This window comes from Copadichromis virginalis, linkage group LG4, assembly GCF_057382275.1.
Source record: "Copadichromis virginalis isolate Kocher_CV1m ecotype Utaka linkage group LG4, C_Virginalis_male_GT1.1, whole genome shotgun sequence".
Lineage (NCBI taxonomy): Eukaryota > Metazoa > Chordata > Actinopteri > Cichliformes > Cichlidae > Copadichromis > Copadichromis virginalis.
In genome coordinates this window covers 24,188,475-24,216,085 of record NC_140621.1, presented here as the reverse complement: position 1 = coordinate 24,216,085, position 27,611 = coordinate 24,188,475, and the positions used below count along the sequence as shown (strand labels likewise).

At 38.3% G+C, this 27,611-nt stretch overlaps 1 protein-coding gene across 1 annotated transcript; it reads left to right on the top strand.

The window, feature by feature from the left end:
• Positions 1 to 50: 50 nt before the first annotated feature.
• Positions 51 to 26,872, top strand: LOC146711512 (protein tweety homolog 2-like). Its single transcript, XM_085454360.1, has 14 exons — positions 51 to 473; positions 3,343 to 3,515; positions 8,247 to 8,358; positions 14,187 to 14,407; positions 17,545 to 17,640; positions 19,126 to 19,198; positions 21,180 to 21,249; positions 21,347 to 21,402; positions 22,576 to 22,668; positions 22,752 to 22,844; positions 23,763 to 23,905; positions 24,023 to 24,208; positions 24,306 to 24,384; positions 25,672 to 26,872. Exons 1-14 carry the CDS (start codon positions 345 to 347, stop codon positions 25,750 to 25,752), a joined length of 1,605 nt encoding a protein of 534 aa, XP_085310486.1. The 5' UTR covers positions 51 to 344; the 3' UTR covers positions 25,753 to 26,872.
• Positions 26,873 to 27,611: the final 739 nt, after the last annotated feature.

Genomic DNA, 27,611 nt, shown 5'->3' with positions numbered 1-27,611 from the left:
CCCTTGTCTGGGATGCAAATGTTTGGCCCACAGTGTATATGTTTTTTTTTTCTAGTTGTAAGACAGCAGTTCATTCACAACTATGGGAGCCGAGGTGGAAAATAGTGATACTCAGCCAAAAGAAGAAGTTCCGCTTTGAGACTTTGTGGTAATTTCACAGATTGGAAGTCTATGGGTAGTGCATCTTTTATATTTTATTTATTTAGTTAGTTTATTTATTATTTTCAGTTTTTTATTATCATTATTTTGCTTTTCATCAAACCCAGGAATATTTCAGTGCCAACATCTCTGAAGGAAGCCCGTCGTCAGTGGTTTTGGCGGATTGACTTTTCCACGAAGTAGTAATGGCTACTGCAAGGACTGATTATGTTGCTCCATGGTGGACTTACTGGCTGCACAATTTCCCTCACTTCAATTTCTTTTTCCAGACGGTCGACAGCACTTTCAAACCGGAGGAGACGAGCTATCAGCAGGTTGGTAACTGTAGTTGTGGGTAGAGGCGCACGTATTTTCAAAATAATCTCACTAGAAAATCAGGGCTGTTGTCCATCAGAGACTTTCAAAAGCAGTAGTAGGCATATTTAGATATGCCGTTACACAAAAACTAGGCAGTCTGCTTCGGTTACATGTAGCTTTTCTATTGACCCTCTCTGAGAGCCACCAGTGTGTCTCCCTCAAATGTTTGATCCAGATATTGGAGCGTTAAGAACCGACGTCGTCCTGCAGTTCTCACATGATAGGACACATGACCTGTATTAACTAAGCTGGCTCATGTAGTAAACAACAGTATTCCGGTATGTGTGTTTTCTGTGTGATACAGAATTAAGACAGGTTCTATAGATTATATTTTTTGTCATACTGGTCCAATACAATTTCATTTGTACATTTAATCAGCTGTATGTTTGGACTCCTATAACCTCTTAAAAAACATGGAGAAAACTATAGTAGAAGCAACACCACGAGAGCGATGACAGCGTTTTTCCTATCAACTGCAGTGAGGATGGGTTGACAGATTTGATTTTAATTCAAATAATTCATGATGAATTCATATTAGCCAGACAATGAACGTTGCATTAGTTAATTTATGACAGCAAAAAAAAAAACTTGTGGTCGGCTAATTTCTTTTGTGGCAAAAAGTACTCTTTACAGATCTAATTAAAAATAATATTTATTAACATATTAGTTTATCATATAAAAACAAGCTTCCTACACCACTTATTTCCTGCACCGTGTTCTAAAACAAATGCAGAAAGCACTCCAAAACTAGCATTACATCCTCCTTTGACCCCGGGTTGTTTATGAGTTGAAAATTCATCACCAAGAGACATCCCCTGTTGGTCCTTCACTATAGTCTTCTGTTGAGGTCCATCATTGAATCCCAGCAGTGTCACATTACACTGACAAATCATAGATAGTCTAAAGCTCTTGCAGAGTCTTTTCTTTGGAACCTGGAAGTAATTACCAGTGTTCATTTGACACGCTGGTCTGCCTTTTTTTGTTTAGTTTTAGTTTTTTGTTTTTTAGGGAAAAGTGGAAAATTCAGAGCAGCTACAAATGCATTTTAAAGGCTTCTTGTCTGCTTTTTTAATTAAATTAAGCAGGCACACTTACACCTACTTTATACAAACACTCCTTTTGGAAGATAAAAGATAAATGACCTTGTGATGAATGACCGTACCATAATTGTTTTCTGTCTCACTTTTCCCCCCTCTAATGCATCTGTTGCCTTATTGTGGCAATGCATTAAGTGGAAATTTATGTGCCTAAATGTCTAATTACAAAACAATTGAGTGGAAAATTAGAGGAATGAGTGGAACTAGCAGCACCATATTTATGGGGGCCCTGAACTGAGTTCTAGTGACAGCCAACCATCAAGGACTACACAGCAACACAGGACTCACCAACAGTGTCCTCAAAAACAAGAAGGACATTATCGGATTAAATGCTCAGCCAGGAAGCGAGCTAAGGTGGAACAGCTTAGCTGGCACCGTTATTGTACTGCCTATTTAGTTTAAATAATGTTACAGTGTTGAGTGTTTGGTTTGCTTTGGAGTCACTTATTTTATTTTTTTAAATGAAGGCTTTAAAGTAGTTTGCATCAATAAGCTACAGAAAATTTTTATTGTGCTGCAATTCTTTGGTCCTCTTTGTTATGATTCAAGTTGCTCTATGTCAGGTTGAATATCTGATAACCTAGTTTGTAAATGAAATGTATCAAATGCTAGCTTACTTGTTTGCAGAAAAAAACCCCAAATAGGGTTCAGAATGGCTTTGCTCGGAACAGAGTTTGAACAATGAAGGACCTTGGTAGAATATGCAAAATAATATCATTTAAATTCGGTTACAGTGTCAGTGCCTCCAAATGGAATAATTAGTCACAGACATTGTAGTCATAGAATAGCTCTGCTTAGTCAGCCGGAAAGAGACATTGTGAACTTGTGGGCATTAAAACTTCCAGCACTTAATATTTGCAAGTAAAATCAAGGTCTTGCTTTTCTTGTGATTGTTTTAAACTAACCAAGAGTTCAGATGTTATGCTTTTGAACTTGCAAAATGTTCTCAGCAGTGACGAACGCTGGAGATTTTCTGGGCTTAATACTTTTGTTCTAACACTAAGAGAAGGCTGCTAATATTTGTCAATCCCAGTACTATTGTGTAGTGTATAAAGACTTTAAAATGTTTAGGGGTTTTTATGATGGTGGTGTATAGACGGATTGACTGACAATGCTAAGATGCTATATGCATTGATTCATCTACAGTGTGCCTGTAAACTGGGAACAAAATTTAAAAAAACAAAGTTTTGTGCTTTTTCTCCATCAGTGGTTTCCCTTTTCTATCCGTCCTTCCGGCTTCAAATATTTTGTTCACTCAGAAATCACAAGACTTAATGAAAGGCTTTTGTGTCACATGACACCTCCTCCCTACAGCCTTGAATCATTTCTGTTCTCCTCTGAGCCACAGTCCATATTTTGCTATGCCACTTCAAGGTTATCAAGGTTTACCCAGTTTCTTTAGCCCTCTTTGCTGCATGCAGCAATCAGTAGTGTTAATGCTGATGATATAAGTGAGATGGCTAAACTCCACCTTAGAAATATCTCTACACACAAGTGTTGGTTGATACTGATGGGCTGTCAGGCGACCTTTCGGGTGTTGAGAGTCAGCTAGTCTGACATTCTCAGACCACACATACTGTTTGACTCTTTTGATATTTGCAGAAGCAGTCTGCTGAAAAGCTCTTGACATATTTTTCAGGGTGAAATCACATCTTAATCATGACTTTAACAGATGGCATCTCTGTTTTTCTGGCACTTTTTTTTCCTCCTCTCCACACTTCTGCGTCAGTCTTTGATAATTCTAGCATGTGTTGGTGCAGTTGGTCTTGGGGTGAGCCTGCTGGTTCTGGCAGTATACGTGGTGTGCTTGTGCTGCTGCCGCAGGGACATCGATGAAGACACCAAAAGGCCTGATACCTGCTGTGTCACCTGGGTTGCCGTCATCACAGGTCTCATCATATGGTGAGTCAAAATGAACTGAGAACAACTGCATTGCTATTGTTGAATATGTAGCTAATAGTAAAGGAAGTTATGCTCACATTCTAATATGCTTTAAATTACTTTCAGCAGCTTCATGCATTTTTATTATGTTATTGATTTGTGAGGTTAGGATAAAACTGACAGTATTGCAGGCTGCAGGAACAAGAGCCCCACTGATTCTGCTTGCTGCAAAGTTTCAGCTCTTTCCATGTGTGGTGTACAAACACAACAGGTTTAGCTGCTCAGTTTCTGAGTGACAACGTCATAGCAGGTACGGTTAAATATTCTACCTTACCAGATTTTTGCAGCCAAGAATTTGGCTCTTATTTAGTTTTCGGTTGTACTGCCAAGCATTAACAGGCAGGGAGCATCCAGAAGACCTGCAGAGCCACCGTCCCTGACATAATTGCCCTTTTGCATAAGATTTAATACACTTGGAAAAAGATGTTTTGGCAGTAATCAAATTACTTCTCTAAAAAGCTTGATTGAATTTATGTAAAGATCCACTTAAGCTTGTGACAGTTTTGGTTTTTTAACTTTGTTAACTTTCTCTGTTCATATCCAGCCACTACCAAAGCACACATGGTTGTTCTGCAATACTAAGTGACTGGGCATGACACGGGTTAGCAAAGAAGCTCTGGTGTATACAAGCTCGTTACAGTGGATTACATTCATTTTAACAAAGGGAGTGCTGCATACGACATCCAGTTAAATAATATATCCATGAATAAAAATGATATTGAAATGACTTTAGATTGAGCAGAGTAAAAGTGCACTTTCAGTGAACTCTACTTATTCTACATCAAATTGTACTTGCAAATAAGAGATTATGAAGATGTTCTATTTGACGTATTTTTTGTTTTATGGTGCAGTCATTTTTTTCCAGCTGTGGCATGATCATTTCATCTGAGAGCGTGTTTGTTACATATTTCAGAGCAAAGGCAGACACGCAGTGAGACAGAAAAACCCCTTGTTTAAAAAGGCACTAACTGTCCAGCTTTTTTTTTTTTTTTTTTTTTTTTTTGTCCTCTGCTGTATATCATGGGTTGTTTATTACATAAAATAGAGACTTCATTGTACTTTCATGTCATATCAGAAAGAGCTATTTATATTTCACGAGAACCCTATTCATTTTCCAGCTTTTAACTTGGCGTGATATTCGCAATGAATTAGATTTCAGTTGTGCTGTAGAACCTAAATAGAAAAAAGGGATTTAAGAGCTGCTGAACCTCTGCGGATGATTATTCCTGACCCCAGGAGGATGAATTGGGTAAATTATGGTTAGAAAATAAATCTAACATTGAAAAATCCCTTTCCTCCGTTGTTAGCCTCCGTTATCCACTTTATTATAGGTGCAGTGTGCTGGTCTCTCCAGAATCAAGGCATTGTTCTGTTATTACTTGTTCATCCAGTCCAACCATTTGTTCAGCTTAAGCTTTGAATACTAATGTACAAGCGTTTAGTTGCTGTACGGTCTGTGACGTGAGCCGTTCTTAGAGGAACAAAGCCAAATATCCTGGTGTGCACATTCTCTATGGTTTTATATCTTAGTGTGTGGTTTCTATTAAACACCTACTGCTGCAGAGAACCTTTCCACAACCACAAAACACAAATGCCTCCCTGGAGGATTCACTGCCCCATAATGTCCTGTCTCATTACTGTTTTATTACTGTGTCATTAGTCGCCCCTTTATTGTGGCTGATGTGACACTAGGATGGCCACGGGGTTAATGAAGTGCTTATTGTCCAGACCACTACACATCAGCTGGAACACAGATGTCTTGAAAAGTCTGAAGTAAGGTCATTCAATTGTATTTATTTATTTATTTAAAAAAAAAACAGCTGAAAATGTTGTAATTCACTAAACAACATCGACACCATTTCAGATTGTGGTTGTTACACATTGTGTCCCCAGTGCCCCCTGTCCTAACCAGAGGGAGCTAGTTTAGTAGCGAAGAAACAGGCAGTGGGTTTTATTACTTACAATATAACAGCAGCAGGATTCTGGCAAACACAAAAAGAAACAGTGCCCTCTAAAAGTCTGTTCACAGTTGAATGAAATCTGATGTTTTTGTTGCTTCAGTCATTTAAAGTCAGCCATTCGATCAAAACAACAGTGAGACAAAGGTGAAGCTTATGTTTGAGCTTTTCTTTTCATACACGTGTTAACTATATTGTACAAATAGCTGTTTTAATGTTAAATCTCCTTTTCAAACCTGTACTGAACTAAGTTAGGAGAACAATGTCAAATGAAATGAAAGAAGTTAATGACGTTAATTATTTTTGCTCTTTTCATGCAAAGGCTCTTCAGTCCACTGACGTAACTAAATCTAATTTCATTTGGAAATGCATAACCAGCCTTTCAAAGCAGCGTCTTTCAGGATGTTACGAGAAGTCTTCAGTTTCCTCCCCAGCAGGTGATGTACTGTGGTGGTGTACAGTACAGGAGCAAAATGACAAAGAGAAATCTCATTGTCTAAAAATGTATGGACCTAAATGAGTGGTTTTTCTTTCAGAACTCCCCACGCTATTGTTCTACAAATATCTATTTCCTGTTCAAAATTACTCCTTTTTTATTAGTTTTGTCCTTGTGCAGAAGAGAGATTTTTTTCTGTCATTGTCACTTCTTTGTGCTTTTGTGAGAACACATTCTGGTTTTAGTTGCAGTAAATGAAAGCTAGACACCTACTGAGCTTTTGTCTGTGAACAGTCTATAAAAAAGAAAAAACCTAGGCAAAGACTAAAAACCAGTCGGTTAACTTACTTTTACAGTGCTGAAGACCAGTGAAGATCGACACAGGACAGCCATTCATGTGAAATGGCAAAATTACGCGTTCATGTGAAGATCATTATTTTAAATTGCTTGTTTTATTTGATACTCACTTTTTGATTTAAAACTCACTACACAACTTACATTAATGGCAAAACATTCAATGACACACTTTTGGAGGCAGGCGCATGCACGTAATGATTTATTTCACATGCCCAACCTGACAAGATGCATTAGAGTGTAAGATAAAATAAGAAGTCACAGAAGTTTAACTAACTTCTTCTGACTTAATTTTGTCTCACTGCGGAGGCTGTTAGCCGTGCCATATGCCTATCTGACTGTTTGTTTATGTGATTTGTAATTTTGCAGCACAGATTGTGTTAAAACTTCTCAGGATGAGTCACTGTGAGAGTTAACAAGGACTGCGTTTACCTGTGTGTGTGTGTGCGCGCGTGTGCGTGTGTGCATATGATATAAGAAAGGAGTCCAGCTCTGCACTTGTGCTGTCTGTGGTGTGACTGATGACTCTATCCCTCCATGCACCCCCAAAATGTATTTGGACATGTTACTCATGTCTATATACAGGGATTACTATTACCTACTGGAGAACTGTAACACTGCTCATGTAACTGTAGACTGTTAGCAGTAGGGGTGCATTTTCTTTGTCGGTTAGGACACTAATCCTCCCTATTACAGGCGCTGATGCGTAGTTTCAAAAGGCTAAATGTAGGTAAGAAAAAGGGATTTTATATTCCATTTACATACCTGCTTGAATATCAAACAAAACATTTCATTATATTGTACAAGTCAGCCACCATTTTCTTTACACATATATAGCTTCAAAGGAGCCATACTTTCTTGTAATATTTTGCAATGAATTAATGGGATTAATTAGTGCTGTGTCTACACATAACAGAAAACTTGATTCCCAAAGAGCTATTGGTCAAAAACTTGGCATAGCATGTAATGTGTCTTTAAAAAGTTCGAGGTAACTGAACAAATGGAAGACACAAGAAGAAGTAGAAGGACTGAAAAACATATCTACAGCTCAGTAAGACTTGGGCCTTGCTGAGGGATGAATCCAAATTTGAATTTTTTTTCTTAATTAGTCATCAGTATTTATGTCATCAGTACAGTTTTTAGAATTGATGGAATTGCAAGTGCGGAAAAGTACCGTCATGTTGATCCGATGCCCAATGCAGTCTGGAAAGCATCCAATTGACAACAATCCTAAACACACTCCCAATGCAGCAGAAGCATGCCTGGCCTACCCAGAATGCAGACATCAACATTAGTGAAGCAGTGAGGGATCATCTTGACAGACAATGGAACAAAATGCAGCCAACATCCAAAGAAGAGCTTTAAATGTCTTTCAAGAAGCCTGGAGAACTGTTCTTGAAGACTGCTTAGAGAAATTACAAGAAAGTCTGTTTCCCTTATATACTGTATTTCCATTTGTGATTGCACGTTTTAACAAATCACAGCACCCATTTCCTGCTTTGCTAGCAAAATGTAAGCAGGGGCTTAAAACTTTTGCACAGTACTGTATATTTAGTTGAAAAGCTTTTACTTGTACTGAAAAGTCATTTTCAGGTAAAGTGCAAAAGGTAAAGATAACAATAAGCAAAGCAGATGGAAACTGAAGAAAGGAAGAATATAAAATGCACTTTTATAATCTGCTGCGATTTTTTTTTTTTTTTTTTTTTTTTTTTTTTTTTTTTTTTCTGCAAATAATGTAGTGAGGGAAAAGAACAAATCAAAGCAGAACAAATTATACTCTTTGATAATATTACATTAACACATGCAGCATTGTTTAAAACTTACATCCCCTTTCTTTTTCTTTTTTAACTTAATGGCATTCATCTTAGTTCCACTGTAATGACCCCATACATACCAATATTTTCTTTTATTGATTTATTTTGTATGAATTTCTGTCTTCCCCAGTTCTGCTGTTGGAGTGGGTTTCTATGGGAACAGTGAAACCAACGATGGGGTGTACCAGATGAACTATTCACTCTACAATGCCAATCGCACACTGGGTAACATCAACAATCTGGTGAGAGAACCCTGCCAAACTCTGCTCTATATTTCTGCAATTGTAGAATCATAAAAATCAAACGTGTTGTGTTCTCAAATGCTTTGTTTATAACAGCTGAGTAATTGTGGGATGAACCGGCAAAGTGTGTATCAGAGTTGTGTAAAAATACGAAAAAGAATTCTGCAGAGAAAATGCTTCATATATTACTGCCAATTACCAACAATCTGATGATGGCAGAAGCATAACGATAAAGCTCTGTTTTACAGCTGATAAACACCGCAGCTCCTCCACTTTAATGGGCCGTGCATCTGTCTCAATGCAGCAGCACCACCCCACAGGGGGTCTGTATCCACTTTTTGTCACAGTAAAGGAATTGAGGTGCCTGCTGTCTCAGGATTTGTAAATAGGGATTGTTTCTGTACAAGTCCTGACCTGCATTCGAGGAAGTTGTTTGGGAGGCTTAGGGTTGATGTGGGAAAGGAAGAGGAAGGAGTGCAAAGGCATCAGAAAAGGGCCTTGCAAGAAGCAATAATCACAATGAGCAGGGAGAGGATTAACTCCCATCTGCAGTGCATTAATGGATGCTAAGCTTCTGCTCTTTCGATCACGCTCAGTCTCACTATCTCCACTATATGTGTGTGTTTGTGTACATGGTGGTGTCGGTATCACACGTGCTCTTAAAGTCCTGATGTGCACACATATTGTATTAATGTATGAACACAAACAGATTAGTGATCATGTAAATATAAAAAGATGCATATTTCCTCATTTTTGGTTAGAAAGTAAGGTCTTGATTTGGTGTAATGGTCATAGGGAAAGCTCTGTTAGTTTATACCTTCATTGATATAAATGTGCCTGACAACATTTATCACCACAAACATTTCTCTCTGTCATGCAATATTCAGCAGCATCACAAACTGTAGCCTCAAAAATGAGGTTGGATCGACACCTCTCTAAAGCAGTTTCACACACAAACTAAAACATTATGGCCTTCATAATAGGCTGTATATATTTCTGGGCCCTTGTGTTGTACTATATTATTTTGAGCTTGGTAGAGCAAATAACCTGGAAAAGGGTGTAGTGCTTTTGTGCTGTGGGAAGTAAATGGGATTTGGCTTTGGTGATTCTGCATCCTTGCTACTGATGCTCTCTGAGGTATCTTGGTATTGATTTGATCCTAGAGCATGATGTACTGTATACTATGGCTGCATGAGAAGCTTAGATGTTCCCCTGGGGATACAAAAGCATTCTCTGTAAAATTATAGTTTGATGCAGTGTACTCTACTTACAGAGCTGATGAGCTTACTGACGGGTACTCCTGCAAATCTGAAGGTGCTTTAACTTGTGTTTGGTTGTGTTCTTGACCTTTCATTGATATTTTATTGGATTAAAGTTAATTATTTCAGTAATTTGCTTTAATATAAAGACTATTTTCCTTTTCTATTTTGCATTTCACATTCTGAGTTAATATCATATCTGTCGAGTAAAGTAAATGGGAATGAGGACAACCAATCTCTACTTCCCCGGGGCTCCAGTGAGGGTTGAGATTTACAGTAGGAGCTGTTTAGCTCTACTGATTGCTTTGTAAGGCTCTTCTAATCACAAAATATGCACTCTTACACTCTGCGAGGGATTATCATGCATCATAGAAGGAAATATTTGATAAGGAAGACAATTTTCCCTTTGCTATTGAGGCTTTGAATGTTCACAGCAATCTATATTTCATCCTTATATTCAGTGTTCAGGTTGCAATATTAAGGGCTCTTCAGTGCTTCCGTAAAATTATGGATGAGAAAACATGGGAGCCATACTCGATAAAAATGTGTGCCTCCAATATACAGCAGTGGTAACTCTCTTACATATAATTCTTCTTCTTTTGAAAGTGAAAGCTGGCTTGTGATTCTTGGAACAAAATGATTGCGGCTTCCTGCACCATACATCAGTTCCCTTTAAATGTCTCTCCTCAGGGTCTTATTTCTCAATGTATAACCTCACTTCACTTTAAAGTGCTATATTTTGTTTTATTGTCACACCTAATACAGTTAATCTTATATAAAAATCACTGAAGGCATTAAGCAGAACAATTCGGTTGCATGTTAAATTGGGCTTTTGAGCAGAGCCGCTCTGAGCCCCAAATCGGTCTCATTTAACAGCCATGTCCAAAATGGAGACTCCTCCTTGTGACCCGCTTTCAGTAAAAGCGAGCTTTAATCCATTTTAAAGAAAGACGGGACAGTCGAGATTAGGGAAATGTGGATCACCCAGAGCAGCTAGCTGATTGATCCAATTTCTCACAGGCAGGCAGACTGGCTTGCAGATAAGATTTGAGGCATTGTGGCAGGAGCTGTGAGGGATGATGAACATAGAGGTGGGAGTGAGAACACTTTACTGGCAATCGTACGCTCCACCCCTTGGGATAGCTGGATTGAAAATGGGCTTTATCTTTGGTGCATCTCTACATGGATCAACTTTCTAAGGTCTTACTCAAACCATCAAGCACTTCAGCTCAGTAAAATTTAATCAGAAGTATTTGAAAAGTTGAAGTGTCAAGGAGAAGTAGATACGTGTTTATCTTTGTGGTGAGTTTTCATAGTGTGAGAATACACAGGCTTCCTCAGAATTCTTCAATGTGTTGAAGAAGCCGTGGTTATAATGGAGGAAAGATAATAGATAACAAAAGCAGAGCTGCTGCATACTGTCACAGATTAGAATACAGAAAGTAGCATCTGTTCAGAATTAGTGGGGCCTCCTACTCACTGTAACGTTAAGTGCTCTAGCAAAGTCATTTTGGTGGGGGTGTCAAACTAAACTGAGCTTTGGAGATCTCGAAGGGATTTTTTTAAATATCTAAAAGTACATAATTTTTTGCCAAAAATCAAGCTTGTTTTTTAATCATTGTTGAAGGTTTTTCCTTAAACAGATAAATAGTCCAGCACAAAGACTGGAAATTGCAAACTTGCCTCAATCTAAAGATACACAGATCCACCGATATTCTTTTAAACGGTTTGAAAATAATTCACCATTATTAGCAACAGAGATTGGCATAGAGTCCCCGCTTAGAGCTAGATGCAGCTGGGCACAGCCCAGGTTGTAATATAACAGATGTTAGGCTGTTTTACCCAGTGTCTAGTCTTTGTGCCAAAGTTAAACCGACAGGAACATGTTGCTCCCTGTTGTTTATCCGACTGATGATAATCTCAATCTGGCCAATTTCTTTCCTATTCCATCCCTGTGTAAAAGTATCAGTAAAAATAGAAGGCCACACATTGCAAATTCCAACCAAATTCCAGTTTTAGAAAGACGAGATATGAAATGTGTTCGTATTTATTGCTTTCAAAAAGTATCTGCCTTTCATGCAGGTCAGTGAAATCGGTGAAACGTGCCAAATTTTAACTAGTGCAGTATCCACAATGCACTCACCAGACACTGACATGATCGCATGGTTGCTGCAGATTTGTCAGCTGCACATCCATGTTGTGAATCTCCCACTCCACACATCCCAGAGTAGCATTATTGGATTGAGTTCTGGTGACTGCACAGGCCATTTGAGTACAGTGAACTCACTGTCTGTCAGGAAACCAGAATGAGATGACCTGAGATGAGATGATCTGAAAAAACATTGTGATGTGCTTGCTTTGGTGTTATATTTTCACTTTCAACAGTAGGATTACCCTTCCATTCACATTTGCAGAGCAGATTGTGTTACTAATAGAGATGGACCGATCCGATATTACCGGTACGTATCGGTCCGATACTGACGTAAATTACTGATCGGGTATCGGAGAGAAATAAAAAATGTAATCCGATCCATTAAATATCAAAAAAGCACCTCACAAAACTTGTGACATGGCCTAACTCGGCTCATAACCGTAGCACGTCGGAGCAGTATGCGTCACGTGATAGAGCGGCTGTGTGTATTTGTAGCCTCGCTACCAATCTGGCATTTCATCTCTGAGGAAGTTATCCCAGAGAGAAGTAAAGCAAGTGTGTAAGTTCATCTCTGAATGTTTGCAAAGCATCCCCGTGTTAAGCTTAACAACCGATATATGGAGCGACTGCCTCTCTCTCTCCCTCTCCTGCTGCTACTTCAATCATGAAACAGATCAATGATCAGCCTATTGGCTTTTCTGTCACGAGTCCGTCTCTCTTGTTTGTTTTTGGCCCACTTCGCGCCAGAAAGAGGAAACCAGCAGCTGAACAACAGCAGCACGTTGAAGCTTAAGCTGTTGTTAGAATTTATTTAATATTACTTTCTACACCAGGATCTTTTTCTACGTAGCTGACGGCTGGTAACTGTGCAGGGGCGGATCTAGCAAAGTTTAGCCAGGGGGGCCGATAGGGCATTAACAGGGAAAAGGGGGGCACAAAGACATACTTTTCTTTCTTATTCTCATTTAAAATGTCTAGCTTTTAATAAATAATTATCTGAATCTTACACCCAAAGTTTTAATCTGATGTAAAATGTATAGAAGTCCATTACTGGATATAGTAACTATTAAGTCTAATATACCCTAGTAAGCTATACTACTTTTTCCTCTGGGAAGGTACCATCTGTGCAGTCTGCAGTTCTGTTGAAGAAAGATGTTGAATCTATTTAATTATTCTTGAAAAATAATTTATTTCTGTGCATTTTTTTCACACTGCATCAAATTAAAGTTGATTGCGTCGATTAAGCATCACGAGGTGGAGAGTGGGTGGTTCCCTTTTTTTGCTGGGAGTTTGCAACCCTATTAGTTAGGTTGCTTAATATGTCTGCTATGTACTCTTTAAGATACCAGAATAGGGAGGATGGAGGAGGTTTAACTTTATTAGATTGATCAGTGTTGCTAAACTATGAAATATTTTGGGTGCAGTGTATTTTTTGCATACAGGTATAACAGAATAGCTTTAGTGTTTGTTTGTTTTTTAACTTGAGTATGAACTATACCAGAGGTGGGCAATTCCAGGCCCCGAGGGCTGGTGTCCTGCAGGTTTTAGATCTCACCGTGGGTCAACACACCTGAATCACATGATTAGTTCGTTACCAGGCCTCTGGAGAACTGCAGGAGCTAATTTAGCCATTTAAATCAGCTGTGTTGGTTCAAGGACACATCTAAAACCTGCAGGGACACCGGCCCTCGAGGCCTGGAGTTGCCCACCCCTGAACTATACAAAAAGCAGCAAGATATTAAAAAAACAGTTTTATTGATTAAAAAACACACTATATCGGAGTCATATCGGTATCGGCAGATGTCCAAATTTATGATATCGGTATCGGACATTAAAAAAGTGGTATCGTGCCATCTCCAGTTACTAATATCACTTTAAAAGAGAATAATACACATAATGAGGTCAAGATATTGTGGTTTTAACTCTGTTTCCCATTAGTGTTTAAATCTACTTGTTTCTAGTTCTGTTGCTGCTGTGAAAGTAGAAGCATTTGCTGTGTCACATTTTTTTTATTTCTTTTTCTTTTTTTCTTGTTCAAATAAAAAAGGAAAATGTATTTGCTCTTTTCTTCCATGCTTCCACCCACTCTGTTCTCACTATCAAAGACCTGTGTGATAAGAGGTCTCCCCGGTTTTCTTATCAGTATTCTACTCTAACATTGTTTATCTGAATAAAACACATGGTTGAGGAGAAAAGTTAATCTTTTCTCGAGTGAGTGCTTCTTTGTTTCTTTCACCTTTCTCTATATTTTCAATCAGCTTTTAAAAGAATATTTGTTTATGAGTTTATATTCCTGTTTCATTCTGACCCTATTTTCTCTTTTACTTCTTTTGACCCCTTTTGCCTTTTTATTTTGTCCTCGTGGTCTTCTATTCATTCTTTATGTTTTTTATTTCTCTTTGCTTTTTGTTTTTTAGGTTGCAGGCTCACTGGGCAATGTGGAAAGTGCACTCAAACAGCACCTGGAACGCCTGGATGAGATCTTTTCTACGAGGCCTGACTACCTTCAAGCTTTACGTTTTATGCAGCTGATGGTCAACAATGTCATCCGTGAGCTGACTGTTCTTCCAGACATCAACAAAACCAATTTCGACTTGGCAGCCATTGCAGACCAGACAGCCTTCATTGAGTATTACAGGTAGGTGGTGCCTTAATACATCCCCTGGGTAGTTCACTTTTCTTTTCTTTTTTTTATCTGCATGTGAATGAAGTAAATGCACTGCTCAGAATGGGACTGTAAGTGATCCAGAACAGGCACAGCAGATGGGATTTTATTGATCTCCCATCCGGAACACAGACCGGAAAAGCTATTTTTCCTAATTGCTAAATAAATGAAAGCTGAAATTGAGCTTTTCCCCCCACTGTGCGGGTTCAACTCTAATATGAATTGCTCTCATAAAACGTTATACGTGGCAGAGTGACTATTAGGCTGTTAATGAGCTCCTTACCTGCAGACTTGTGCTCACATTCATTCCAATTATAATACTGATGCTGTTTTCTTTTTAAGAAATGTGTTCATTTCAAAATGTTAAGAGGGATAAAAAGAATCAAATCAGAAAACAGAAAAAAATATTAAACTCAATCAGTAATAAATTATTCCAAATGAATAAAAAAATATTCGGTTGTTAGTGGAGACTAATTTAGAAAGCTTAAAATGCTGCTGTAACAAACTGTGAATCAATTCTTATGATCTTCTGTTGATTCTTTTTATATTTAGGTGCATAAGACTTTAAAGACAGATCATGCTGTGCACTAAGGTTTCCAGCAAGCCTGTTCCCCACTTTATTTTAAGCATAGATTTGAATCGATGAAAATATGTTCCTTCAGGGTGATGTGGTAGCTTCAGCTGTAGGAATTCATTTATTAGTGACACAAGAGGCTCCTGAGTCACACTTGCCTAATGCCACTCAGGAGCTAGGGTTTATCTTGTGTCAGTGTGGGGGATCATACAATATAATTGTCATCTTAGATGTTAACTAAAGTGCTGTTTATAGGTTCAGCTGATAGAATACGCTCACCAGCTGCTTCATTACACCTTACTAGTACCAGGTTGACACCCTTTTGCCTTCAGAACTGCCTTAATTATTTGCATCATATAATCAGTAAGGTGCTGGAAACATTCCTCAGAGATTTTGTTGCACATCCACGATGCGAATCTCCGGTTCCACAAGAGTTCCAGAGGTGCTTTATTGGACTGAGACCTGGTGTCTTGCTTTTCTTTCCCATAACTATAGATACAGAATAGCTTCATGTCTTCAACCTGTAGCCATCCCATTGATATGCTTGATATGCTACATAATTTTATTGAGCTAATGCAACTGTGTTCAGTGTGTTCAGAGATACTCTTCTGCATATCTGTGGTATAATGAGTAGTTATTTGAAATACTCAGACTGCCCTGACTGTGGAGCTGAAAGTATGCCAAGAAAATATGCCACAAACTACTAGAACCAACCTGAATTGTTGATATAGAACAGGATGACTCCGTGTTTTCTTACTACCAACATCAACTTCTGACCCTATCATCCAAATGTTTTAGCAGAAATCAAGACTCATCCAGTCAGGTAGCAACTCCAATAATCTGTTGTCCAATTTTAGTGAGCTCATGCAAATTATAAACTCAGTTCCTGCCTTACATTGTGGACTTGCTGTTGCAGAAGACCACACCATGTTGTGTGTTCAGAGATGCTCTCATGCATATCTTTTTGTTATAATGAGTGGTTATTTGAAGTACTCAGACCACTTTTCTCCCAGCTTGCATGCCAGAAGTAGGTTGTTTAGGTGTTTATGTTAATGGTCCAACATGTTTTCCAATACACCAGCCAGTAAAAGCTGGATGAAAGGTGAAATATTGAAAAAAAATGAAAGATTATACTACTTATGCTGATGAAGGTAAAAAAAAATTGTACATTATGGAGGTATTTTATTGCAAACATTTCTTACAAGTGCTTCAGTATACACAGTTAAATTAAATCACTTTCCCTAAAGTTGTGAATATATGCATTCCTCCTGCATGTGTAGCCGAGTGCACCAAGGTAGTTAAAAGCACCATTTATTTCAGGCTCATTTCTCCGTCTCTGTGGAAAGCTGTTTGAGTCACCTAGCCCATAGTTATGTACAGAGTAGGTAGTTTTAGACATCATCGGATGCATTCAGTTTGTTTACAGAGGATTTGGGTGTTTGTGCCACATACTAAAGGTTTTTGATGCAGTTGAGCTCCTCTGTAATAACTGTCTCATATAAAACTTCATTCTACGTGTTTGAACACCTTAATAACTCTTTCATCTATTTGAACTTGAGTGATAAGATAAGATAATTATTCTTTTTTTGTTAAATATGTGTATAGGTTATGGAATTCCCTTTGAATGGGATGTACATGTTTCTGTATTTTCATCTATTCCTTTATATCAGCTACAGTATTGATGTCTGTTATTCATGACATTTGAAAAAGTTCAAACATAGCTGCCATTGTACCACCGGTAGAGACATAATATCCATTCCATTAATTGCATGCATCCATACTCCCATACTCACTGCAGATATTTGACACCAATCTTCTGGGTCATAATCGAGTTTCATGCAGCTATTGGATTGTGAGCTTGGACTCCTGTTTTGCCAGTGCAAACAGCAAATGTCATTATTCAAGACAACAAAAAGACAAAATATTCACAGTTATAATCAAAGTGATGGTTTTGTGAACTCGTTGACTTTCAGACTGAAATATCCCAACACTTACTTGAACCTGCTAATTATGGTTGGTCATAAGTCAAACTGTAAAAAGGGCTGGGAGAGTATATTGCGTTACCTTGAGGATCTTGTCATTGTATTTCTAATGGCCATTTTAAGCATAATCATGTTCAACACAATGCCGCTAAAAGACCATAATGTCCAATTCTTGGAAATTATAGATTTTTTTTTTCCCAGTATGCTGGAATTGTGGAGCTAACAAATAGTCATAGTCATTTTTCTGTGTTTGGCTGGTCAGACCACACAAACGCACACACAAACATTGGCTATTCTATTCCTGTGAAGGACATTTTCAAAGGAAAATTAAAAATTAATGTATATAGATTTCTGGTGTTGAATTATTAAACCAACAAGCCGGAAATTACCTGAAACAGATGGGCTGTAACTATGCGACATGAATGCTGATAAACTACACAAAGCTCTCACGAGTACTGTTGCAGACATATGTTCAGCCAGTACTTCCTGGTGCTTGTAAATTTGCATGAAATATGCCGTCTGTAAATAAAATGCTTATTTTTCATGTCTTGTAGATGGCTGATTTATTTGCTGCTACTGATCCTGGATCTGGTTATCTGCTTGGCCATGTGCTTGGGTATGGCCAAGCATTCTCAGTATCTGCTGATCATGTAGGTACCCTGACTGTTTCTGTGAAGGTATTCTCTGTACTGTACGTCTTTTGTGTGAGTTCTTTCCTTCTCTTTTTTCACCCCCCTCGCAATACATCTTTGTTTTCATCGGCCTTTTCTCACAGACTTCAGACAGACAGGGCGCCAGTCAGCTTCTCTGGCACCGTATAGGTCACTCCATTAACAACAAAAATGATAGCATTACTTCTTCAAATAGCACTTACAAAGGCACTGGGCCTTACTCCTCTCCTCAGTGAATTGTCTTATTTCCACATGCAGGTGAAGGCCACCTCTGTCTCACACACACACACACACACACACACACACACACACACACACATTAAACCAAGTGAAGTAAAATGCAAATGCAAACCTCTGAAAGAAGAGTTGAACATTTGATTTAGTGAATTGCCACAGGTATTTTGAACCAACACTGATGTCTGACCAGCATACCCACAATTCAGACTTCCCTTCCCATTTGCCCAATTTATTGCAACCTGCGTGTCAGTGTTAGCAGATGATGCTCAGGCTCGCTCTTCACATCCCTCTCTGATGGGTTTCACTAATGCCTATTGATCGGCTGAGTAGGATGAATCTGCTCCCTTAACTAATTATTAAGTGCTCTCAGCCTACTTTATTGGTGCTTTCAAGAAGGTCCGTGGAGTGAGTTGAGAAGCAAAGCCCTCTTCTGCCTTTTTTATTTTTTTTTATTTTTTTTTTTTTACATTCATCTGGGTGAGGGGGAAGCATCCTCTTCCTTTTTATTGTTTCGTCTACTTCATGTTCATAGCCTCTTTCTTTTTCTTTTTTTTTCAAGCTTATGCCAGTGGTCTCTTGTAAAACTCATACTTGTGAGCTCTTCCACAGTGTTTACTTGACTTTGTTGAACTTGTCACTCTTTTTCAACAAAAGGAATCGGATAAAAGAAGGGTCAGAGAAAGCAAAGGTTGCAGGAGCTTTTGGTTGACTGTGACACCTTGTAGTGATTGGCAGCTTATGTAACATGATTGATAGAAAATACAGGGAATAAAAGTGCTGGAATGCAGCAGGAATGCACGAATGACCAAAGAAACAAATCTCAAGTGGTATTATCCTTTGTTTTGGCATTAAGTGTTCTATTGAGCAGTTACTAAATTTCATATTACTTAGTTTTCTTTTTTTAATCTTCTTTTTGCTAAAGCTTTTTAAAAATAAATAAATATAGGGATATTAAGATAAGAATGCAAAGAATTACAAGTTCATTTATATTTGTATCACTTACAATGCACCATGTGAGCTGAGCCTCTGTCTCCAGGCAGAAGGAGAACAAGTCCCAAAACAGAAGCAGAGAAACTGGAAAGATTTAATTAAATTAACAGGGTAAAAACATGGGGCTGAATATCAGTGGCACAAAGGAAAACTGATTCATCTGATTCTGTGATTTATGTGATTCTCCCTATATCTCTTAATCTGTCACCCTCACTCCCATGTGCTGTTTTCCACTAGGATCATTGGTTTTGTTATACTGTCTCTGATTCTGAGCTGGGTCTCACTGGGAGTTGACACTGCTACAGCCGTGGTAAGAAAACTATACTTCTGCTACTTCTGAAGTACACTTCAAACTTTCATTAGAAATATTGAAATTAGACTGTTGGGGTTCTAAATAAACCCCAAACAAGTGCCTGCCAGTAAAACTGGACAATACATGAACATCTTAGCAGCTTAAAAAGTGTCTGTGTCTGTTTGTCTAGATTACAATGGCTCGCTTTCCAAGGTCACCCAGGCAGTAAAGCTGATTAGGAAGGCTAAGGGATGATGGACCTAAAAGACTAAGGATGTGTAATTCAAATTCAAATTTTTATGTGTACGTGACAAATAAAAATTTGAATTTGAATTACACATCCTTAGTCTTTTAGGTCCATCATCCCTTAGCCTTCCTGTAAACCAAGAACTTTTGTTCCTTTAATTGCTGCCTCTGCTTTCTTCAGAATCTCTTTTGTGATCGTCCAAAGTTTCATTTTATCTTTCAGGCTCCCCTTATTTCTGAAAGATTGTTCTCTCTTCCTGGTTGTACACCATGTGTTCAGAGCATCTGGACTTGGTGTGTTTAATGGTGCTCTTATTAGGGACAGTGTCTGGGGTACAAAAAAAAATAATAACCCGTTTGTTCCAGCATTCCTCCATCCCCCACACCGAGAAACCAAACATCTGTGGATTATCCTGCTGGATCTGACATCTGGACAGCTGTTTTAAGTGAGGCAGTAAAAGAGAGGGTGAAACAGAGCGGGGAAGATAGCATATTTTAACCTGAAATTAACTACATGCGTGCGATTCACAGACATCTGTGGTTCTCTGTGAGCTTCTCTGCAGATGTAAAGCCAAATGTGCGAAATCCTGGACAGCGTCTGTTGCTTTGCTCCCCTCATTATAGTTGAAAAAGGACTCTGCAGTAAAACTTCTGACCTTTCAGGCTTAACGCTTGTTGTTCTAGCATGCAGCTCTCCCTCCAACTCTGTTTTGTCTTAAGTTGAGGTACTCTCAATGCAATCTGTGACTAGCTCTTGTTATAGGAAATCTAGTCACAGTTGTTTATCAAAAAACAGTCTTGAATGATTGAAGCTGAAATGTAGGACAGCATGCAAAACAAGCTAGAAAACATATTGCACCTGCACATCATTATTAAAAAAAAGAGAGAGAAAAACCTGCATGTGCAAAAACACAGTGCATTTTGAAAGGAAGGTGGATGATGGTTGTGTCCTAGAAAATATTCATAAATTTATACATATTTGATGAGGCTTAGCATAAACAAAATGTCCCCGATAGTATAATGAGATAATGGTGCCTCGCATGGTGCTGTACGGTTTTTGCAGAAAACAAAGTCACATGGTCACAGTTGAGTTAAGGGTGTGTTGAACATCTGAAAGTAAAATGGGGTAAGTAGAAAGGCTAGAACAGGAAGTAGAACTGATTTTTGTGTAAGCCTAAGTTTTTCTTTCTTTTTTTATTTGTAATTTCATACTGTACTGTTTAACTTTTGATTGGCTATTGTCTTTTGAGTTATCATTTACATTGAGAAGCTCTAGAAATATTTTTCTTTATTGGAGATGTCATAAAATAAGAACGGATATAAAACTGATGTTGGATCCTTCACCATAACAGATTCTTTGTTCGCTTTTAACTTAATAAATTTAAAGAGTATCTTGTTTCCCCAGCTGTGAATTATCCATGCATATGACAAAGCATTCTGGTTATTTTTTGTTATATTTGCTTTTTTATAATAGCTTTGTGTGGGTTATTTTATGTTCTGGGTACTAAGTGTGCAGCAATTGCATGATCTTGACCCCTAACTGTTTATGCATGCACATTAGCAGCTCTCTGGGGAAGAATTAAAACGCGTGGAAATATTTAGTAGATTTCACCCATGGTCAGCAAAGTGTGACATGCTCTACACGGTCAATGATGTTTAAAGTCTGTTCCTATACCACACAGTTTTTGCACTTTATATGTGCTTCCTGGTGTATATAATAGGAGGTTGTTTTTTTCCCTTTTTTTTCCTACAGGGTATAAGTGACTTTTGTGTGTCTCCAGACAAGTTTATTGTCAACCATACCAAGGATTTTCTAAGTGCAGGTAATTAATGTCCACAGACAGATTTGTACTGAAAACATCTCTCTGTCAATGGCTGTTTAAACAAAATGCTAATCTTTCTATTTCTTTCACCTTCTAGATGTTGCACACTATTATTTGTTTTGCAGTCCGAATCTACCAAACCCGTTTCAACAGGTACTGACTAAAAGTCCAATCTTAGCTTTGTGTTAGCACACTGCAGACTCTTATTATTCATTTATTTACCATTAGATGCCAAGCATCTATATCTTTTTGGAGGCCAAAGTGAGCCTGATTTAATCATGCAAAATGCTAAAGTTTGATAAAGTATGCTTCTTTTTGTATAGGTGTATAAAAACTATCTGCATCTTATACCCTGTGCAAAGTTTTTTCCCCTTGGTACTCCTGCTAGAAACATTTTTATTCAATTTTCTGACATCCTGCATTAAGCCAGCCGCCCTTCATAGAGCACTCAAGTTGTGTTGGTTTATTTTTGAGTTTAAATATATAAATCATCATTTTTTGTTTGTATGCCTTTTCAAAGAAACATTGAGAACCTTTTGCATGTTCCAAACAAGCTAATTATTGGTGTCTGAAATGCAGATAAATTGTTTTCTGAAGAGAAACTGCAGAAAGACAGCTGTCATACAGTCTCAATAAAACCAGTTTGAATAACACAACCTTGGCACTTAACTCCTGCTATTCAGAACTCACTTAGACATATAGCCTCGTCTAATAAACATCCATCCATGTTTGGTTCTCTGTGTGTTTTCTTTTGCTTTAATTGTGAATCTGATGCCCAGATTCAAGTTATATCCATTTTCCTGTCACACACACTTTCCTGGCAACATTTCAGAGAATTTAGTGCTTCTTCTTATGTTTTGTATTATTTGTATAGTCTGAGGATTTCTTTTGCATGAGTGATTCTGCATCTGTGTGACATCTATTCACTGATTTTTGTGGAGGATAAATACATGACCAGTAGTTATTACATGCATTACATGCTTGGTTATCATCGTACCCATTTATGGATTAAACTGATGCTTGTTAAGTAGGTAAGGATGATCCTTTCTCTGATGGCCTAGTTGGTATAAATATTACTCTTTTGTTTGTGCTATGGGTTGGTGGTGCTAATGGGAGGTGGGAGAGTGGTGGGCGAGACGGTTGGTGGCAAAAGATAATCTGTCTGGAAACAAATGTGTCCTCTGTTAAGCACATGATAAAGCCTTACTTAACACCAAATTACTTGTTGACATGCTGCTCTTAAACAATACCCTCCTTATTAAGATCCTCTTATTGTTTGTGGTGGATATCTATGTGTGTGATGCTGGAGTGATTATGTTTTCCTAGTCTTTGACAACTTGCCAGCGCTCCCTGACTACCATGCAAATCCAGATTCAAGGCTTGCTGCAGTTCTCTGTGCGGGTCTTTCCCACTGCTGAGGTACGCAGCTGGCTAACAGACTTTCACACTAGACTGTGGGAATGTGTGTATCATCTTCTCCCCTTTTATACCTTGTTGTACAGAGAGACCTTTTGGGAATCCAACGACTATTAAACTCAACAGAGTTCAGTCTACACAAGCTAACAGCCTTGCTGGACTGCCGTGGGCTACATAAGGTAAGGTCAGATTCTGACCAGGACACTTTTTAATGGGACTGCTTTGTAGCGTAGCTCAAAGCCACTCAGAGGGCCAGCTTGACTGATTTTTCCGAACGTTATCTCTATGTACTTCACATACGCTGACATTTATATACACCACTCAAATTGTCAGTCACCGCGTATGTAACAGACCGACTATTTGCCGCCTCCAGTTTTTCCAGACTGAAAAAGGAATGAAATGGCTTTTGCAGGTTTCATTTTGTCAGAGTTTTATCATTTAATGAAAATAGCATCTCATCTGCTGTGATACGAGTCTGCTGTGGTAATGGGAACCCAAGAAGCAGGTTTCTGGATCAGCAGAGTCTCTGGTAATTCTATTAAATCCTTCCTATCAGAGATTAAACAAATCCATAAAGATAAGCTAAGATATTAGGGCTGCCTTATTGTTAGATCAGGTTCAGATTGGGGACTTACTCAAAATGATGGTTAATGGAGGGCTACAAACATTCCATAGTTATGTGTAATGAACATCAGTAATGAGGATCCGCAAATATAGGCTTATGCAGTAACTGAGTACACATGCCAGACAAATTCAAAGACTGTTTCTCAGAGCTTGTTAGTCAAATATAACGAGCAATGCGAAATGAGAATGCATCTGTGTAATGCATATCATCAGAGTAACATGAGCTTGTCTGCGTGTCTCAGTTCTGCCTTTTGGTACCTCTGCTGTGAAATCCTGCAGCCCTACTGCCCTCCTCAGAGAGGTGGTTAAATTTCAGATTCAGTTGTAACATTGTTCATGGTCTAAACATAGACATAATCTGGCCTTTTTAAGGAATTTAATATTATTTGCACAGGTGTCATTTGTCAAAGGTAATACAGTATGTCCGCTAGTGACTCACCGTATTGACTGTGTGCATGTATATATCCTTCTAGGACTATCTTGATACCCTCATGGGTGTGTGCTATGATGGGGTGGAAGGGCTCCTCTACCTCTCTTTGTTTTCTCTTCTGGCTGCCTGCGCACTCTCTGCCATGCTGTGTGTAATTTTCCGAGTGTGGACACTAATGGGCAGCAGGTCAGTGCTGAGCGACCCCGTTACCCCATTAGTAATGCCTACAGTGCACTTCTGCAAAGTGTTAACGCATGCACTCTCTCTTTCTGTCTCTGTGCGCGGGTGTACACTTTCATGCAGGGAAAAAGAGTACGATGACATAGATGAGGAGGATCCATTCAACCCCCAAGCTCGTCAGATATCCTATAACCCCCGAAGGTCCAACACGCACAGTTTCTGTAGCTACACCACAAGCCTTGGCAGCCAGGCCAGCCTTCATCCACCTCCTCAGTCAACTTCTAGTGTAGTGTCACCCCCTGAATACATGTAAGTTTAATAGCAAATGATGACGCTGCTTATTTTTTCTTGTTTTATTAATGTATGTGTTTCACCTCTGTCTAATGTCTTTCCCCTTGTTTCACAGGAATCAGTCCATGCTGTTTGGAGGAACCCCTCGGTATGAGAATGTACCACTGATAGGGAGAGGATCCCCGCCTCCCTCGGTGCGTTGGCCCTACGGGGCTCTAGTGTCCCTAGTTTAATGGCAGTGATGGCATAGTTGGCCTCAGCCCCACTACAGTACTAACAAGAAGCATGTGCCAGAAATGTAGCAATGTTGATACACTGCACACAACCTCAACAGTTAATGAAGGGAGTTATGTTGCTCTGTAAATGATGGAAGACTGACATCTACTGGCTGTTGACTGAAGTGTGTTCATTTTTAGTGCATTACTAATCTATAACTACAGTCATATATCCTTTTTACATTTGGCGGTTTTCACTGGACTGTATTTCTGGTTCTCAAAAAGGAATAGTTTAGGTCAGATTAGAGATCTAAAGATGAAACAAGCAATACTGCCAGCTCAATCTCACATCATGTATCTATTTTTAAAGTCTAGAAGTGCATGGTGTGCATCCAATGCTGGGGCTAAATGATAAATAATAGATAGAACACTTGTAAATCCACAGTTAAAGTCTCTGTTGGTTGGTTTTCTTTTATATTAAGTTTTCTGCTTGTGTGGCTGACTCAGTGCTTCAACAGCTTTCACAGTGTGCCAAAGACTTGAAACACCGTTTGAGGTGTGAGAGCGTGAACGTGGACTATGCTCAAACCTATTCTTTCCTCTATAAATCACATTTTCAGCATGCATCAAGATGTGTTATTTGTTCCTGTTACTTAAATGTTTGCTATTTTGGAAAACATATTTGCAGTACGTTTGTTTTTCTGTTATTATTTAATTTATTTAATTTTCTGTGACGTTTCTGTGATTTTCTTATCCTTTATATAATCAGTTTCTCAATAAGGCATCTAAATATTGAATATTAACCAATGTTTTCTACCCACTTTTTTAAAATGTCCATTCTTTGACTTATTGTTTCACTCTTGTCTGACTTAATTTGCTTGATTTTTGTATGTTTTCCCCCCTGCAAACCTTTCTAATGATGGTTGCTATATGCAAAATGTTTATAACTTGTATCTCAAAGCTCAGGGACCCTTTTAAAGCTCCATAGTACCTCAGCTTCCTGGCACTGTTTAACCCACAGAGTGTTGCATGTGAGTGTAACTTATTCTAACTTGTTATGCCCTCCTGCTTTTTAACTTCTCGCATCATTATAGTACTATCCCCTGATTCCACAACTCTTGATTAAAGACTAGCTTATAATTAAAACAGGTGTTCTGCAAGCTTAGATCTGTTAATAACATATTAATATGTCATATGCTATCAAAGGTGCTTTTTTAAAGTCCATATGTTCTAAACTGATTTTTTTCTCATGTATTTCTCTGGCAGTATTCACCCAGCATGAGAGCTACCTATCTATCCATGACTGATGCCCAGATTAGACACTTTGGGACTGATTTTCAGGTGTAGCCTGCTGTCTACTGAATCCCTTTCAGTACTTCATCTGAGATGCTAAGCTTCAACCGACAAGGCTGTCGTCACGGTATAACTCTGTTTGCAGGAGTGACAGCCCGCCGTCCCAATCTGAGACATTAAAGCAGGCAATATGAGGTAGTTGCCTCACTGACACACTAATGCAGTCCCTGGAAAGCACTGAAAGTTTTTAATATAGAGGACTGTTCAGTTTCATCTGAAGGCTGTTGTTGTTGTCGTTATCATGGTTTATGGAAATACTGTTGCTCAAATGTAAGCTTTTCTATGAACCAAAATCCGCAGTCTTTGAACTCTTTTCAGTATTCTGGTGGTGTGCATGGATATAATCATCGGTCAGTATTTTGATGTAAAGTGAGTGGCTGGCTTCCATCATGGCATTTGATTTTTTTTATTTTTTTATTTTTTTTTTGCTTTATCCTTCTGTTTGGCAGCAATATCGTTTCTTTTTTGTCCTTTTTGTAATTTCCAAGGGTGCGATTTGAAAGGATACAGGAAAAAATGAATGAGTTAATAAAACAAATACCAAGTATTATAGTTTTGTTTTCATTAGCCAAAGATGCCTTTAACAAAAAGTCAGATGGGCATAGATGATAAAATAATAACTGACTGTTATCACTATTAAAGCAAAATTGGCCATACAAGTAATTATAAAGAAACTTTGGAATGCAGAACTCAGTGCTACTAGTTAGCTTTTAAAGAATAAACTGAATATGCAAGGAACATTCTCTACTTTATTAAATAAATGTGTTATGTCTGGGTTTTTTTCATGTTTGCTAATGTGTACAGAAAGTCTCATGATTAAATGCTATATTCAGACTTGTTGATCCATTGTTTACTTATTAGCTCTCCACTGATGGCTTAGAAAGACCTGCTGCAGTAATTTCATTAGTGTGGCTGGGATTTGGTGTGATAACCTGTACCTGGAGATATAGTATGGGGCAATGGGAGTCTTAGAGGCATGGTTCTCTGTCAGCTCTTCGAAAGAGCAGACTTCTCAAGAATCAAAAAATGCACAACACACAACTGCAAACCAGTGTCCTTGAAGTATTCACCTGTTTCACTTCAATATAATAAAATTGTTCTTTATGCTACAAGACTTTGACCACTTCAGAATCTTATTCTTCTCTATGCACCTTGGGAATAGAATAAACTGCGTCAGAGATCCCTAACTTGATACATTTCTGGCTGTAGTCAGTGTTGGTGAAAAGTGTGGTCAGAAATGTTTTCTGTAACACATTGATCGGAGAGGCTGCTGTGTCCTGCAGTGCACCTGTAAGTCTATGTAGTGTTATAAGTTGAACTGAAATAAACCAATAAACTCTTTGTAAGCTGTTGACTTAATTGGCTGGGCAGCCGCTGATCAAAACAAAAAGTGCAGATCACAGGGATTACACTATAGTAGGGATTAAGTCTTGTTTTTCCAAAGCTCTAATAGGTAAGGTTGGCTTGAACCAAATGCCTTTCATCTTGTTCCTACAGTTCCCTTCACACTGCCAAGCAATACTGATTTTTTTCTATCTATTGAAATACTATTCTTCACCTATAGTTGATGGTATACATGTAAAATATGTCTTTTTGAAGTACAGTTATTTTCCAAAGCATGCCCCTCAGCCCAGCACACTTTATTCTGCATATTATTTATGAATCACAGAAAAATGGTAGTGTTATGAGTAAGAAAAATTACATTCGGGGATGTCTATGTTACAACAGCCAAGACATTAAACTCAACCTACCACAAAACACAAATAAACTAGTAATTAGTAAAAAAATAAAAAATAGTTTGTACAGTACTAACAACTTTAAAAGTCAATATTTGCTTTGACCACCTTTAATCT